At 34.7% G+C, this 17,865-nt stretch overlaps 2 protein-coding genes across 5 annotated transcripts in view; one reads left to right on the top strand and one right to left on the bottom strand.

Annotated features, from left to right (window-relative positions):
* Positions 1–9,824, top strand: part of LOC126964927 (cyclin-dependent kinase-like 4) — a 53,873-nt gene extending 44,049 nt beyond the window's left edge. For all 4 annotated transcript variants that reach the window (XM_050808257.1, XM_050808254.1, XM_050808256.1 and 1 more), the window contains 5 exons: positions 3,085–3,192; positions 6,168–6,310; positions 7,447–7,542; positions 8,714–8,845; positions 9,670–9,824. In XM_050808257.1, the coding sequence (XP_050664214.1) occupies positions 3,085–3,192; positions 6,168–6,310; positions 7,447–7,542; positions 8,714–8,845; positions 9,670–9,771 (581 nt within the window). In that variant the 3' untranslated portion in view covers positions 9,772–9,824. The remainder of the gene's footprint in view (positions 1–3,084; positions 3,193–6,167; positions 6,311–7,446; positions 7,543–8,713; positions 8,846–9,669) is intronic.
* Positions 9,825–12,650: 2,826 nt separating this feature from the next.
* LOC126964944 (uncharacterized) lies at positions 12,651–13,769 on the bottom strand. Its single transcript, XM_050808277.1, has 2 exons — positions 13,485–13,769; positions 12,651–12,770 (listed from the first exon to the last, which is right to left on the bottom strand). Exons 1-2 carry the CDS (start codon positions 13,623–13,625, stop codon positions 12,747–12,749), a joined length of 165 nt encoding a protein of 54 aa, XP_050664234.1. The 5' UTR covers positions 13,626–13,769; the 3' UTR covers positions 12,651–12,746.
* Positions 13,770–17,865: the final 4,096 nt, after the last annotated feature.

The raw sequence follows: 17,865 nt of genomic DNA, 5'->3' as shown, positions 1-17,865 counted from the left end.
ATTGCATAAAAATGACAAAATATTATTAGCTATTTATTTATTTAGATCTACAAGTCGAGATCGAAGATAATATATAACGAAAAAACTGCTTACGCCACTTGTGGCAGCTAATAGCTTGCACCATAACGATGGCATTTAAGGTCAACCTTCACCTCAGCTATATTGGTCCCAAGGCCCCGCTCTGCGGTCTTCCGTGCCAGTGTACCTACCGAGATTCGCATCATGTTGCGTGGGTTATTTATACATGATTACAGGCACTTTCTTTAGGCCTTGTTAGTGGGCGTAGGATCATTGTTTTGCCGAAACAATTAACAGTTTGGTTATTGTTGTCTATGAAAGATAATGAGGGTTGCAAACCGAAGTTTACCATTCGGAGGCTTCTTGGCACATGATGCCTGTTAGATGGGCACTAAAATGGCGCCTTGCCCTGCCATCAAGCCATTAGTGTGCTACCACTATTTGTCTTTCGGTTTGAAGAGGGCCGGTGCTAGTGAAATTACTGGGCAAATGAGAAAGTTTTTAGGAACCCAGGAAGGCAGTTTATTGAAATAGACAGGGCCTATCACTATCAGGTCGTATTGCTCGACTTGTAACTTTTTCTCATAAAAAAAAACCACTTTAATATTATACTTGTAGTATTGTTGTACTCTATTTCACGTACACCTCTTTATAACGCTTGTAGAGTACGTTAAAATAGTCTTATTAGAAAAACTGATTTTTTAGCATATGCCTAATAAAAAAAAAATTCTCGGTATTAACTAAATGTAGTAGGTTGGTTTAACAAACATTTCATTTTACTACGATTTTGTAGTAAAATGAAATGTCGGTTTGGTAAGTTGTTGAAGTTGAAGTTTGGGAATAAATATACTACTTTAATAATTAATTTAATAATAAAAAAAATTTACTCTTTTTAACCGACTTAAAAAAAGGAGGAGGTTCTCAATTCGTCGGTATGTTTTTTTTTATGTTTTTTTTCTTTACTTATTTCAGAGGCTTACCAAACCCTAAACTCTTTTAGACTACAGTTGGCAACCCTACCTGCATTATAAATTAACTTCGCTATTGTTTTCCACTTATAAGGTACCTAGTTATTATTTAAAATTCGGAAAATTAGGCCATGAGAAACTGATGAGGTTTGGAATTTTGTATCTTCATTTTTAGTAGGTATTATTAAGTATATCATTTGAAGCTAGCTAAAGTAATATTAATATTATTATCTACTAGAACCTATCCCATATTGAAGGATTGGCGAATAGGCTTAGTTCTGCAGCATATGCGGTTAAGAAAATTAGACGGTTAACTGACATAGATACGGCGAGATTAGTATACTTTAGTTATTTTCATAGTATGTCCTATGGTATATTGTTATGTGGCAGTGCGGCCGATATTAATACTATATTTGTGCTGCAGAAGAGGGCTATTCGCGCGATTTATAACCTAGGTCCTAAAGAATCATTAAGAGAAAAATTTAAAGAAATAAACATTTTGACTGTTGCTTCTCAATACATTTTTGATAATGTTTTGTATGTCCATAAGCACATTGAGGAATTTTCTAGAAACTGTGAGATTCATAATGTTAACACGAGGAACAAACATAAACTTGTGCCTACTACTCGGTTGGGTCGAGTTAGTAAGTCTTTTGTTGGGCGATGTATATGCTTCTACAATATGATCCCAGAAAATGTACAAAACAAATGTGTTACGAAATTTAAAAGAATTGTTAAAAAACGTTTGTGTGGGAAAGGTTATTATAGCATAAACGATTTTCTTAATGACACCACGGACTGGGAATAAAGCGAACACCCTCAGGCTCTTTAATTATAAATGTTTTTTGTACGATATTACATTGTAATCGATATTTTATATTAAAAAAAAGCCCGCTGAGTTTCTTGCGCCCATTCTTCTCAGGTTTGAATAGGTGGTAGATTTTGACGTTCAATAAGTGATTTTAAATCCTATTTTGAATAAAAATATTTGAATTTGAATTTGAATATCAAGCACTAGCTGCGTACGGGGGAAACAGGACTGTAGGTCTTATTGTGATGGAGGCTGTCTCACTGCATTTCAATTAAGGGCCTAATAATTAATGACCTGTCACTCTCGTTTATATACCTGAATAAAATAGCATAATAAGTAAATAAGTCCTAAATGCTGCTTTTCAGAGCAATAATCAAGTACAGTATATATAGTCAATAACTCGATAATTTTGCGCAATTTGAAAGTTCTTAAAAAAAACCATAAGTGGTTACACAATTACAACACAGTAATTACAAATAAAATGAAAAGCTAAAACTTGCCCCGAAATGTAATTTTAACTTCTTTAGTAATTCGCGCTATACTAATAATATCCATATTACTTGCCATAATCGTAGTCTCAGTATAAACGACCACTCGCCACCATATGATTTTGAGAATATATTTTGAGAATAGCCCATTCACTAACGCGTCTGTCCCTAAAGCATCGATGATTGGATATTTGAATTGAATTGACGACCCATATAGCCCAGTGGTTAGTGACCCTGCCTTGACTTGACCTGAGCTTGAGGTCCCGGGTTCGAATCCCGGTAGGTGCAAACATTTATATGATGAGTATGGATGTTTGTTTTCGAGTCATGCATGTTTGAAATATCATTCTTTTGTACCCATAGTACAGGCTATGCTTGGGTTTTGTACAGTTTGGGGCAAGATAATTTTTGTAAAAGTGTGTCAATATTTATTTATATATTTATAGCATCGATAGAAGCCAGTGTTCGATATGAATAGGACACATTTGATCACATTGTTCCTTATGCAAATTAAATTTGTAACCAAAATGTATGAACGATGCGGGACTCGAACCCGGGGGAGACCTTTCGGGTTCCGTCCGAGCGATCTTTCCAACTGAGCCAACCGAGTACGCATGGGTAGTAAATTTTGGAATATCTTGTTCAACTCTCAGGGTCGTTCATAAATTTTGTATCTTTTATTATAACAGTAAGTGAGAGTTACTTATAAAAATAACAAATTGCTCCTTATGGCTTACGGGAATAAGGTTCTGAACTTATGAAACTGTGTGATTTGAACGTGTGATGTTGATCTGTGCAGGTCCTGGGGAGAGCTACACGGACTATGTGGCCACCCGCTGGTACCGAGCCCCTGAGCTGCTGGTGGGAGACACACAGTATAGCACTCCGGTCGATGTCTGGGCCATTGGTAACGATTTACTTTTAACAAAGTATTTTCTGATTTGATGAATTTGATTAACTCGAGTGTTTCATTTTTAAATAAAACACTTTTTAAAGGATTAAAATGCGTGTACTTGTAACATTGTTTTTACATTACTTTTGCGTAAAAGTTACATTTTAATTATTAGTTTAGCTAACCCGACGTTATGCGACCTTTTCAGTGCACGAGTCGTGATAGTATTTTGAATGTCGGGTTGGTTAAAATAATAATAATGTTCCTTTTATGAAAAAAACTAACCAGTTCTCTGTGAACGATTAGATCACTTGGCGTTGCGTAGAGATGACGCTTCATTGCGTGTCTTCTACCGCATTTATCACGGGAAGTGTTCCGAAGAGCTGCTTCACCTGATTCCTGCCGCCGTTTTCCATCTTCGCACGACACGCCACAAGTTAGGATATCATCCCCACCATCTGGACGTGTGGTAGTCCATCCTCCACAGTGCGGTTTTCAAGGAGCTTTCTTTCACGTACTACAAAGCTGTGGAATGAACTTCCTTGTGCGGTGTTTCCGGGACGATATGACATGGGTACCTTCAAAAAAAGCGCGTACACCTACCAAGAAGGCCGGCAACGCTCATGTGATTCCTCTGGTGTTGCAAGAGAATGTGGGCAACGGTGATCACTTAACACCGGGTGACCCGTACGCTCGTTTGTCCTCCTCTTCCATAAAAAAAAACAAAACCAGTTATTATTAGCTACGCGCGTTTTAATCTTTTAAACAGTGTTTTATTTATATTTACTGTTAAGATAAATTTATTTGTTTGACCTCCGAATCTCAAAAAACTGTAAAATAATAAGTTTAAATGTACCTTAAGTTACCGAATAGAAAGCTTTGCTTAGTAAGTAGGTATTGAAATAAATTTAGCCAAGGCCTAGTTCCAAACGATTGTTAAATACAATGGCATGCTTGAACAATAGCCTGAAGCCATGCTTAAAGTTTTATTAGAACAAATGCCACGGAGTCCACAAGGCCAATTTAGGCGAAGAAATTTTTGCTTTGAACTTAGGTTCAAGCTTTGGGGCTATTGGGATATTTGGGACATTTTTATACTATTTTATTAGATTTTTTGATGATTTAGTACTGAAGTAACATAAAAATCACAAAACGAGTCGATAATATTATTAGTTCTGAGGCTTCTGAGGTAAAAAAAAATTAAAATAACCTTTCCAATTCGAAGATGTCCTTACATATTTTATGAGTTTGAAAATCTTCCCGACGATGATAACATACTCGATCGGCCTTACAAATAAACTTGGTATAAAGTTATAACTGATGATAAACAAAGAAAATGCGAAATGTTTACAATATCGTTGGCAACACTGTCAATACAATTATGGACTTGCATCCCGTGCCACTAAATAAATAAAAAAAAATGATAATTCTGAAGTTCTCCGAATGACAAGCTGCCTTGCAAATAAACGCGGGAAACATTATACGTCCGAACAAACCATTCGTAAGCAAAATGTCTATTTGAAAACATTTTACATATTCTTGGTTTATGATTAGTTATAAATAACTTTATGCCAATTTTATTTGTAAGGCCGATAGAGTATGTTTTAATCGTCGGGAAAATTTTCGTAATAGGTATTCACTACCAAACATTCTGTCAATGAACTCAGTTGTGCAGGCGGGTGAATGTTTATTGTTGATGATCGTAACATAATATCGTAATCGTCAGGTAATAATCAAAACAAATATTGAAATTAGTAAGATCTTGTACCTATCTGAAAGCGTTGGGCCTTTATTAGGCGTAGGTATGTGGTGTTTTAAAGTACCTACAATTGGTTTTAGCTAACCTAACAAGTGCACTTCACAATAATATTTTTATTATTCTTATTTTTCGAAAAATTGCTTGACCGATTTTAAACATCTTTGACCAGTAAACGAACTACGATTGTAAACGCTACAACCAATCCTACAATATTAGTGTTGATCATGTTTTGAGATTTTTGACTCCAAAGTTTAGTTTTGGGAAGCAACTTTAAAATTTTTTATTGGATATTTCAAATTATATATAAATATTCCATTCAGTTCAAAATTTTCTATAAGTCCTTCTTTGTGCACTGTATTTTTTGCGTCGGAATATTTTCATTGCGTTATGTTGTAATCGACTCTCCAAGAAACCAATTTTTGTGGATATTGAGGTATGACCGCGCCTTAATACGATGAGCAACATGGACTGCAAAATTATTTTTAAAAAAAGTTAGAGATCTATGTAATTTGCAATAATGTAAGAATTGGTAAGCCTCGTAGCCAATGCTTGGTGTTAAATACTATGACTGATGTTAAAACCAGCAAGTTGTTATATTTCTTACTATCAAATTGAGTGGAACACGCGAGAAAGAAAGAAAGAAAGAAAGGAAAGAAAAGAAAGAGAAGAAAGAAAAGGAAGAAAGAAAGAAAATATATTTATTGACAAAAATGGATACATAAAAATACAAAATTAGCAGCGTTTTCCGCACTAGGCATGCCTGTATCGCGGAAAACAAGTGAACATACAAATACAATTAAGTAACAAAACCGGTTCATGAGTGAGCTTCAAATTAAATTTTTAAATGAATTCTGAAAATATTTGATAGAAGTAAAGTACTCCTTTCTAAAATTAATATAACATGTAATAAGTAACCATTATCTATGTGTTTAAGCACGTACAAAATATTTATTTATGATTTGAGTAGTGATCTGAATTATTCTGAAATAATATGTGTGAGTGTGCGTGTCTGATGTGATTGTGTGAGTGTGCGTGTGTGATGTGTTTGTGCGGTTTGAAAAATCTTAGTGGGTTATTTTAAGCAAGTTTTCGGTAGAGTCGTAGTCTAGGTAATGCAGTCGTCTTTTTAAATTCATATTTAGACAATTAGTAATGCGAGCATTATAGTAGGTATTCCAATAATCAGAGTTCCGGTAAAAAGGTTTATAATAAAATATATCTGGTCTTTCAGGATGTGTATTCGCAGAGCTTCTCTCCAGCGAAGCGTTGTGGCCTGGCAAGAGCGATCTGGATCAACTGTACCTCATCAAGAGAACGTTAGGCGACCTGCTACCCAGACACATGACCATATTTTCACAGAACTCATTCTTTCAAGTAAGTATCTCATTATACTTACGAGGAAAATAAAGCCAAGTTATTATCTAATAAGATCGCTGCATCATGCCACTATACCAAGATGTGCAATATTCTATTTATTGAGCGATGCGAAGCCAATGGATTTCTGTGTTAAATTGTTTCTCGGCCATTTCTGGACCAATTTTAAATTTGAACTTATAGAAAGCTTTCGAAATTTTCTACGTTATTGTCGAGACAGAATTTTGAATTTAGATATGATTCAATTATTATAATTAGAAACAAACATGATTTACAAATTATTCCAAATTAGCACGCGCTATTTATATTTATTTAAAAATTGAGCCAATTGATCAAATCACAACAAGTTTTAATTGTAACATTGCTATCCTTTGATGATTTTCGAATGTTCAGATCTATAAGCATCAGTTTTTGTACACAGACTTAGTTTACCTCGCTTCGTTCAAATAAACGCCGCAGCGACTGCGGCATCCTAGTAATTTTGAAGACCCGCAAAGTCTAGTTACAGTCTCTACCTTTCATGCTGACAGAGACTACAACTATGATGGGCGAATAAAAACACTACGGCTGAATTTAGTGCTCGACCGACCGTATCCGTACGCGCTGCGTTTGACCATGTTACGTTTAGTGCTCAGCTGACAGAAAACTTGATATATTATCGTCTAAGCGCGTCAGCGGAGCGACGTACGCCGGACTGACGATTATCATCAGCGCGACGTAGCTGTACGCGCGTAGCGATTCATTAGCGCTGGACTGTATGCGTTCATTATAATTATGTTTTCATTGTTATTGCTACGCTTGGCCGACGTCAGCGCTGATCGTCGCGTCGGACGTCGCGTCGGTCGAGCACTAAACGCAGCCTTTGCGTTTTAATTACTTACGCCGAGGCCCATTGATACTACTTCCAAAGATAAAATTCAATTTCAATTATTCTATTTTTTAAGAGTAGATGCTACAAAAAAATCCCACCAAAAATTTATTCGAGTTTCTGCTATTCTTTATGGATATGTGTTTAAAGACAGAAATTTATCATTACTAGAGCAAGAAACACTTTATTATAAGAGATCATGGATCAGTTTCACTTAGCAGCAGCTATGCAAATCTAAACACTTCTAATAAGCTTTTTTATCTTCTAGGGCATGGCTTTGCCCGAGCCGACAACATATGAACCGCTAGAGAAGAAAATCCCGCACCGATATGCCAACAACGAGCTGATATTAGACTTTCTAACGGTCAGTAGGTAAATAATGTTATAATTTATAAGGGAACATAGTCTAAACGTGACACCTTTTCGTAGTGAAATATAAATTAATAATGATTAATAGTAATGATTGTTATTTGGCTAGGTGACGTACTTGTTAGGTGGGAAACGTCACAAGGACCTACCTAGCCAAAATTACTTTTATCTATTGCCAACATTAAAACACCTAATGTCCTAATGACCATTACAGCATCCAAACGAGTGTTGTAATGAAATTCAGTACAACATTATACCATCCGTTTTCATAATAACACTCCTTTGGATAATATTATGGTTACAGAAATGGTCAGAAATAAGCTGTGTCAGAATCTTTTATAGAGTATTGTACTAGGTAACTGTTGATAATTAGGTATTAAAACACTCATGTGATACTATTATCGACCCATATTCGTGTTTTAATACCCCTTATTACTTATCGTCATATTAGTCACATATTGATGGAAATATAAAAATTTATTGTTGTACTACATAAAAAAAACAAATTTCAGTGTAATTTTAACGAAGGTTGTTTATTTATTTATTTGGGCAACTAACAAATTACACTCTTTACATTCCTAAACTTAAAATATAATAATAATATGGATAAGTGTTAATTCACTTATAAGCTACCACAACATTCATAAGTCGTTGTGGTTTGTAAGAAAAGATTCTTTTTGCACACAATCTCTACCTCTTTAAAATATTGGTTGCTGCTTTGGAAAGGAAGAGAAAATTTTTGAGAGTCGAGTTCTACAATTCAAATATGAGTTTCGAGAGTAGATACATACCTACACATGGCAATTAGTCACAATTATTTTCGCATGAACCCAATTATAAGTACGTACCTATAATGTTAATTAGGTATATTAGTATAAATACTTAAGTATTTATTTTTGTTATTATGCGAAAATAATCGTTGAAAATGGTATTGTCACAGACTCTTCTTTGCATTCGAAACTCTAGGATTGCTTCCCTTGTTTGAGAAGCAAGGTGACGCCGTAAGTATATTGTGGCAATCTTCAGGGGATGCCTTTGCCAAATGGAAAACGGGTAATATGCCAGAGAAAAATATTGCACCTGCTTTATTTTATTTATATAAGTAGGTAATAATTTTTTTATAGAGTTTTATTTTAAATACTATACAAAATGATAATATGTGACAGAAATGTCTTGACAAAGACCCCATGATGAGGTGGACCTGTGAGCAGCTACTGCGGCATCCCATTTTCGAGAACTTTCTGTTCACGCTGCCCACCTCTGACTACGACGAGTTCGAGAAGGCCAGGCGCGCACAGGTATGTCGCTTCTGGAAACTTAATTGCGGAAAAGAAAAAAGTTTTTTATCGCGCCTTGAATACGAGCATGGCAGGCAGACAAACCGTACCTAGGTACTGCGCTGAAATTATTTTTTAATGGAAGATGAGGAGAAATGAGTTGCGGTTCATTAATGAAAATTAAATAGGTAACTAATTACTTTTTTGATTACTTTAAGCTGCTTTGAAAAAGTTTAAACAACTAAATCTTTAATCTTATACTACCTTCAAATTGGACTTGATAAAATAATCTACATATCTAATGCAGCAAATGTTCACGGAGAGACTTCATGCCAGTGTTGAAAATTCATCTGTACAAACTGATAATACACCAACTACAACATCGAAGGGCCGCAAAAAAAAATGATTGTTAGTACTTACAAGGAAACAAAATATACCTAGGTGATAGTGTCACGAGTAGACTGTTGTGTTCTTGAATCACGTGACATGTCACAGTTTAGAATTTGATTAGTATATCATTGCATAAACATTATACATTTTTTGATAGATATTTTATTAATGTATGTTAGTATGTATTTGATAATAATTGTGTGAAATACTACGATTTTAAATAGAACTTAGTGTAAGTTAGCGAAGTGAAAAGGGTACTAAATACGAAATGTAAAAAACACAATAGGTAGATGAATTATACGCAGGTGTTTTTGAAGAAGTAGTATTAGACACTCCAAATTAAATTTATTTTTTTGCCTATTGCTTCTTTTTTTGTTGTTTTCATCAAGTCTGTATAATTAAATATTTTCTTTATAGTTGAATATCTTCTAAACCTTTGCTATATACTACAACAGGTACAGTCTTCATCACTGCTACCACAGCTGGTGACAGAGAGAGTTCAGCAGAAAGGAAAAAAATCAGACTTGGAATCAAGAGGCCACCTACCATCTATATGACTAGCGCCGATCCATCGTATTTAACAAACAATAAACTATTTATTCAATATAAATATGGACTGTTACTTTACCCTCTTAATACTTTTATTGTTAAATAACAGTGCGTGTGAAGTGATGTAACACAAGAGTCTGTTAAAATCATGAATATATTATAATAACCACCTTAAAAGTACACACATTTAAACAAAACCACATAAAATACCAGTGGGAGGCTCCTTTGCACCGGATGCCGGCTAGATTATGGGTACCACAGCACGCCTATTTCTGCCGTGAAGAGTAATGTGTAAGCATTACTGTGTTTCGGTATGAAGGGCGCCGTAGCTAGTGAAATTATTAGGGAAATGAGACTTAACATCTTGTCTCAAGGTGACGAGTGCAGTTGTAGTGCCGCTCAGAATTTCTGGGTTTTCCAATAAAAACACATCAACATACACAATTGCATACAAAGGTAAAAACTATTCTCAATTGTTAACTTGGGCCATACTGAAGGTTTCTGGACTGGCCATTTGTAATCAATTATTATACATAATTGAATTTGTGCGTGATTGCTATTTGTTTTTTCTTTTGTGACATCGTTTTGAAAAATGTTCAATGAATTAAACTTGAAAAAATTTCGCGCCCTTATTTTTCGCTAAGGCATAGCTAAACCGGAAAGTTGCCAAATCTTCAATTGGAATTTGCCATTTAGTGACGAAGCTCACGCTTGTAGCTTTGTGTATGCCTGGTTCAGTACTTCAGGCGTGGACGTGATCGTCTTTCGTGAGGGTCAAAGAGGATGTAAATAGGACGTAATAAAAGGAGGGACTGCCAAAGTAAAAATTGAAATTCAATTTAGTATGAAACGTGCAGTCATTTGACATAAGTTTGAAATAGTAGTAATTACAGTATGGCGATTGGCTATCTTTGAAAGCATACGGTGGCTTAAAACGTAGTGGATTTTGGCTAGATTTTTGCAAGATTACGGCCGTCACCTGTCAATCTATCAATGACTGCACGTTTCATACAATCGAGTGAATCGCTTTTTTCTTAGAGTTGCGCTAGGCTGGTGAGGGTCGCCGGGCGACTGCTGATACCGAAACTCATATATTGATATGACAATTGATTGAGACTATTTTTATCTCTTCCATAGCAGGACAAACAAGCAAACGAGTCACCTGTTGGTAACTGATAAAAAGTATTTACGTGTCAGCAATTTAGTACCTACGAAACTTAAGAGAATTATAAGCGTTGGAAAGAAAATTGTTGCTTCTTTTTCCGACAAATCGGGATATTAGTGACACTAACTTGAAAGCCAAATAACAGTTACTTTCCAGTAGAAAGCTTCTTTGCACAGGATGCCGGTAAAATGGGGACCTCAGTGTGTGGTATTTTATGTGTATCACAAATGTATGCGCGTGCTTGGGGTGTGGCAATTTACACGTGATGGCGGTGCGGGTTTTGTGCTGAGAAGGGAACGACCTACCTCGTATTCCTCTGTTCTCCTCTTGCAAGCGGTGTTTGTCTACTGTATTTTGAAGCACGGCACACACTGTATTGGCGAATTAGGTATGTAATTTGTTCGTGGTGCGGTAGGTAGGAGTGTCTGGCGTGTGTCAACGCAAACAGACGGCGCGTTGCCACGGACGAAATTTCGAGTGCATCGGAGGCTCTTCTCTCGCCACCTTCCACTAGATTAAGTAGGTCGTGTAGACGGATAATGCTTAGGTGATAAAAGGATGGATATAAGGTAAGGTATGGCGCGGACATGCCCCCGGCCTAAAAATCATTGGTTTTTAAGAAAAGAAAACGCGGTTATAAAATAAGTGTGCGGTTTAAGATGAACAATTGAACTAAGCGCGGTTAAATAATGAAATATTATAAAGAAAAACTTAAAGCGATTAGAAATATGAGGTTTATACTATTGAGAAGGTAGAATACACAGACAAACAACAGGTCTCAGGGGCCGTTCATAAAATACGTCACACTAAATACAGTTCATTTTGACCCCCCTTCCCCTATTGTCACGCTGTGTCACACTTTCTGTGACCCCCCCTAGAAATATATTTCTATTATTCAGAAGTCCAAGGATTTACGCTGCTAAATGGCGAATGAAGGAATAAAATAATAATAAATACATGAGAAACAGTATTTTCATTTGTTACTAAATCGAGAGCGCAGGGTACGTGGAAACGTTACTCTCTGAAGTATTGGAATAACAAAGAAACCAGTGGTGACGGATCCCAACGCCGCTAGTCGCGCCACAGAACTAGCGCTCATGTCAAAAAATAATAAACGGCGAACGTCACGTTGCCTTATACCCCCCCATCCCCTCTTGTCACATTCAGCCAGACCCCTACCCCCCCCCATGTAGATTAATATTTTTTCATAGGTGAGTTACTGATCGCCTATTGCATGTTGTGTGTCTTAAATGCCATAATAAATATCTCAATACAGCCACCACAGTGTGGGCTTTGTAGTGGATTAAATTTCCATGATATGTGGCTAGTGAAAAGCTCGTTTGCAAGAGATTTGTTATATTCCCTTGAGTTCACAAGTGAAGTAAAGTAAAGCACCTCATCTTTATCATTCTCACTTGGGAGTCCTTTTTTTTGTGTTATTCACTTTCTTAATAAGATCTTCAATTCATTGATTTTCGTAGGGTAGGGTTTAAACCTGTAGTATTAAGCATTAAGAAATGTATAAAAATGACTGGCGTCAAATTGTGTATTGTGTGAGAAATCATATTAAGCGGGTTCTACTCTATGTACTAACACTATTCTATCACATACATATTATTTGCGAGAAAATAAGTAACATCTGGGGTCCGTTAAAGGGGTCTTTAAATATACCTAAAATCTTAATCTTTTGAAGGTAGCAGCTACAGTGCTAGTAAAAAAACATTTACTTAAATTAAAAATTTTATTGAAATAACTATTTTAAACATCTTAGAAGTATCTATCTTATGAAAATGTACAATTATTGTTCAGTCCTTTATATTACTTCTCTGAGCTCTGGAAAATCTGAAAGCACAAAAATTTCCAATAGGTAAAATGATTTTACTAAATTCCATCAAAATATCCACTTCTACAACTATTATTTTAACAATTTTTAAAGAACTATCATAAGATCTGGTCATCTAATGATGGACAATCTCCCCAAACCAATCCCAGCTTTAAGCTCCTCAAAAATTTACATTATATTTATGAAAATAAGAGACGAGAAGAGCAGGATGTTCAGTTGATGGTAACTGATATAACTTGCCCATTACAATGCAGTGCCACTCAGGATTCTTGAAAAACCCAAATATTGGTGGCACTACAAATGTGCTCATCACCTTGAGACAAGATGTTAAGTCTCATTTGCCCAGTAATTTCACTAGCTATATGGGTTGATTGTCAAATTAATGCCAACTTTTAGATGATTAATAATATTATTGCCACCTGAACATATAGGAAAAATATATATTTTTAAAACCCCCCATAAGTAGAATCCCAATTCCTCTAACTGCTCAAACCCAAAAACAGTGTAATAGATACTTATTTGGATGAAGTGTCAACTGCTACAAACCTAGGTAAGTGCTTACAGTGTGTGAAAAAAAAATTACATTAAATAAATTGCATTAGTAAAATTGTAAATTGTAGCAAGACTTAGTGTCATGGGAGGATTCACAACTTATATAATTATAGAAGTACCTACTGAAACCTTAAGTAGGTACTTTCAGTTTAGAGACTTGCCTGCGGTAATTTTTTTCGATCGTCTTTAGAAACGAGAACGTCGACTGTTTGTAGATGCATCCAACCATAATGAGCCCCTATAATGAGTGGAACTACGACGATGGCAACCATATTTTTATTTATAAATTGTCGCGGGCCCATGGTATGACTTTACAAATATTTTTACATATAAGATGGAAAATAGATTGACAATGAAAATGTTTATTTTATTGCACAATATTCATTAATAGGATAAAAATACATTTCAATATTTTATTTTTGGCATATTAAAATTGACAAATGACAAAAGTAAGTGATAATTCATCCGTCATGTGTCAATTTTTTTTTTCTTGGCACTGCTCAATATGAAAATTCAGCCTTGTGTCAATTTTAATTTATTGCCAATAACCTTAGTTACAACAGTACAATGTTTTCGAACTTACAGTATTCCTGGTGTTTACCAAGTTTACCTTCAAGGTATTTAATTAGATCTCTTTGTGGGCTAATGACAATAACACCAGAGTTGGGGATATTACATTTTTTTCCATTTTTAGTTCTTTGGCAGCTCGACGACTGACAAGTTATAGTGAAGTCCTTTACGATGTAATAATCGGTGTCGCTTATTTTTTTTTTTTGTTATAGATTAATTTAATATTTATTTTCATATTTATAAATATTAAAATAAATATAAAAATTTGGTACATGCAGGCCCTGCACAGTGGGCTGTAGGTAACACCTATGTTCAACAGATGCTTGTTAAAAGGGCCGTGACTCGTTACTACATGAGTTATATTACGCAACCTTGCTCGTGGGAGTTTTACTAGCTTGCGAGAGAGCCTGAAGTATTTCGAGGTAGCACCTCTTTTGTTTTTCTGGAACGACTCACTTCTATTCATACAATCAGTATTTACTATGTAGTTCATTGGTATGTTTTCGTATGACTGTTGTATGCCATCTAGATGGAAGAGGGAGGATTGACTCTTGTCCTATTGTTGTCATCTTCAAGCCTCTCCAGGTTAGTCCATCAGAGGCATCATTACCTTGTGAGTCATCGTGACCCTTTATCCATTGAAGAGTTACAGGCATTGGTGACAGTTGTATATTAGCGTTGTCGAATCTAGTATAAATTAGTATTCTGACGACTCATGTTAATAAAAAGAAAAGAAACTATTTTACTTGTTTAATTTATATGCCCTATACTAAGAAGAAAGTAAAACTTTATATGACGTTAATATTTTATTTTATTTTAACCTTTTAGTTTTCTTGTGATCCTGATTAAATAACATATTAGCATTTATTTCTATCGATTATTTGTAATATGTGGCACAATCGTAAAAATCTTTATGTGTGGCATATCACTGCACTCATGTACCCGTACATGCAGTGCAATATTATTTTAACTTAAACAAAAAGAAACTTTATGGGAGTGAGCTGCCAAAAAGCTATTAATAAAATGGACAAAGTGTAGTGTAATAATATCGTGATATATATATATATATATATATATATATATATATATATATATATATATATCTATATATATATATATATATATATAACTAGCTGACCTCTACTCGTTGAAAAGAATTTTCCTACCAAATTTCAAGTCTGAAGCTCTACTGGTTCCAAACATGCAAAATGTTCATTAAGTAGTTGCTGAAGATCTGAAGAATTGCTATTATCATTGCTGCATTGATCTCTTGACATCGATCAAGTTATTTGTCCATGTTGCCCATGAAGTATAATTGTAAAAATTTAAGCTGTGCATCTTCGAGCGGTTGCAGTGATCCGTTAGGATGGTGAATCTGTCCTTATATCTACAATATCAAAAGCAAAATCCGTATTACTGATTTCTAAACACCTTTTTTAGAATTAACATATACAATACATAGGAATAAGTATAGTAGGTATGTTATTCTTCTACTGTATTGTGTGTAAGTATGTAAATAAATAAATACCTTGAATGTCGGATTAAATCCTCGTTCTTAGATGTCTGCTCCAAATGATGTCATTTGGAAACAAACATTGTATTTTTGAGTGTTTTCTAGAAAATGGCAGCACAATTCTTGCGTTTCTCTGCAATTCTCGCAAACAATGTCCATCGGCCCAATGCGAACGCTAGTATGCAAGCAGTACAGTATAAGTACTGCAATCGTATCGAAACGCTGCTTGATTCAAATCAGTACTTCATAAATTTCTTCTTGTTCGTCGAAAATTATCTATAAGTTGTTGATATCTGAGGATTCTATAAGTTACTGGACGATTTCGTATTGCCAACCGATCCGTTTTACGGGCTGCTACGCTTTGCTCTTGTGATTCATAGCACGACGTCGATCCAAACTGAAGCGGTTCTTTTCTTCAGTCCTTTCATTCGCAATGTTTCAAATCCTAGTTGCATTACGTCTTTGTCAGGAATAATTTGATCGCCTTAGTCGTTAGCTAATAGTCACTCGCACACTCGAAACAAACACACCAACCAGTCAACTTGAATAAAATGACGTGCACTGTCAGTTGCATTTTATTACTCATGTACAATGATATGATATACAATAAAGAGGTAGATATCGCACTAGCGCGCGCAAAATGTTGCAGACAAATTCAGACAATTGTCGTAATTTCATTTAGTCGGCTAATAGCAGCGAGCTTAGCGGAACGTTTTCGTGGCGTAACAATAATAATCTATAATGCCAACCTGTGTGTTAAGAACATGTAAAAACTTTATTTGCAAGATATATAAGAGTGAAGGTATTTCATAGCATACGAAATTATATAAAAGAACGTCGTATTTGTATTTTATCACGATTTATTTTCTAATTTACAAATAAGTCTCGAATTATTAACGTGGTGGTTCGAGCAAGATAGAGAATATGATGTTAACTGCGCGACAAGGACAAATAGTATGTGTCATAGATTAATCAACCAGAAGTGAAATCGTAGGCAGTTTTTTCAGTAACACTGCCCTTTCGGTATATCCCTTGCTAACTGCAGAAGAATCAACGGATCATTTTCTGTTTCTCCCATTATCTTATTGTAATAAACCCTCAACAAAAATACATTCATAAATAATATTATATACAAGAAATAATAATTGTAAACTTAAAACTTTTTGGGAGCCGTCGTTAGTGAAATTGTAAAAATGGAACCCTTACTGTTAAAACATTTCGGTTTTGTTTTTATATGTCTGTATGTCTTTTATTATTTTATGTACAAATAATTTATATCATCCATATAGCTATATATTATACCTAATCAATATTAAACAAAAAATTTTTAATTCAATAACACCTAATTTACCTAATTTAAATGTAGTTTTACTACTTTATAACTATTATTACATGAACTCATTAATTAATCGTATTTTATTCATAAATCACGGTGTACGGTAAAAAATCATATCTGGTGAATGATTCTGTGTTCTTGCTATGCAAATACGAAGCAATTAGCAAATTAGACTAATCTCTTTTTCACTTGCGATAGTTGCATTTACTATCCTTCTTTGACGTGTAATCGTAATGTAGTGTGCTATTGAAATGGTAAATTATTCATGTGTGCGTTTGTGTATCATTTACAAACACCGAATGTTGTCTAGGTAACCTATCTATACTTTTAAATATTGCTCATGTAGCGTGAAAGTAACAGAAAACTTCATTGAATTCCTTCTATTCTCGAGATGTCATGAAAATGTCAATCCATACAAAATGTATCAGAAAATAATTCTTTCTTATAATAATATTTTTTCGTTATTTCTTCGATATTTTATTACTTATTATCCTATTCCGAACTAAGAGAAATCCAAAAAAACAAACAACAGAAAAATTGGTCTAGCCGTTCTTGAGTTATAAATGGTGTAATGAACATGACTTTGTTTTATATATATAAATTTAATATTGCAAGTAATTAAACGGGCTATTACATTTTAAATAGGTGGGGGAACGTAACACTATTTCGTGAGAGCAGCCGGCGTTTATTGATTAATATAACGTTATCACGTCAAAAATGGTGATATAAAAGTTTGAATAATATTCCAATAAATTTTTGGCTTCTTAGAGTGGAATAAAGTGATTCACTCGTTGTATAGAACGTGTTGTCATTGATAGATTGACAGATGAGTGCTCTATTCTTGTAAAAAATTGAGATATCCAGAGACGTTTTAAGCAACTGCTCGGTTTCAAACTTAGCTGGATTATACTTTGCCACCAATTGTCATACTGTAATTACTACTATGTCCAACTTATATCAAATCTCTGCACATTTCAAACTAAACAGAATTTCAATTTTTACGACGTCGCGGCTCTTTTAGATAGTATTTACATCCTCTTTGCTATTGACAATGTAACATGACATGCCCCGTTGATTTTCGCTGTTGGCATATTTTGGCACTGATAATTGAAAGTTGACACTT

The sequence above is a fragment of the Leptidea sinapis genome, chromosome 6 (genome assembly GCF_905404315.1).
Source record: "Leptidea sinapis chromosome 6, ilLepSina1.1, whole genome shotgun sequence".
Lineage (NCBI taxonomy): Eukaryota > Metazoa > Arthropoda > Insecta > Lepidoptera > Pieridae > Leptidea > Leptidea sinapis.
Note: the sequence above shows the minus strand (reverse complement) of the source record. Positions and strands in the feature narration are given on the sequence as shown.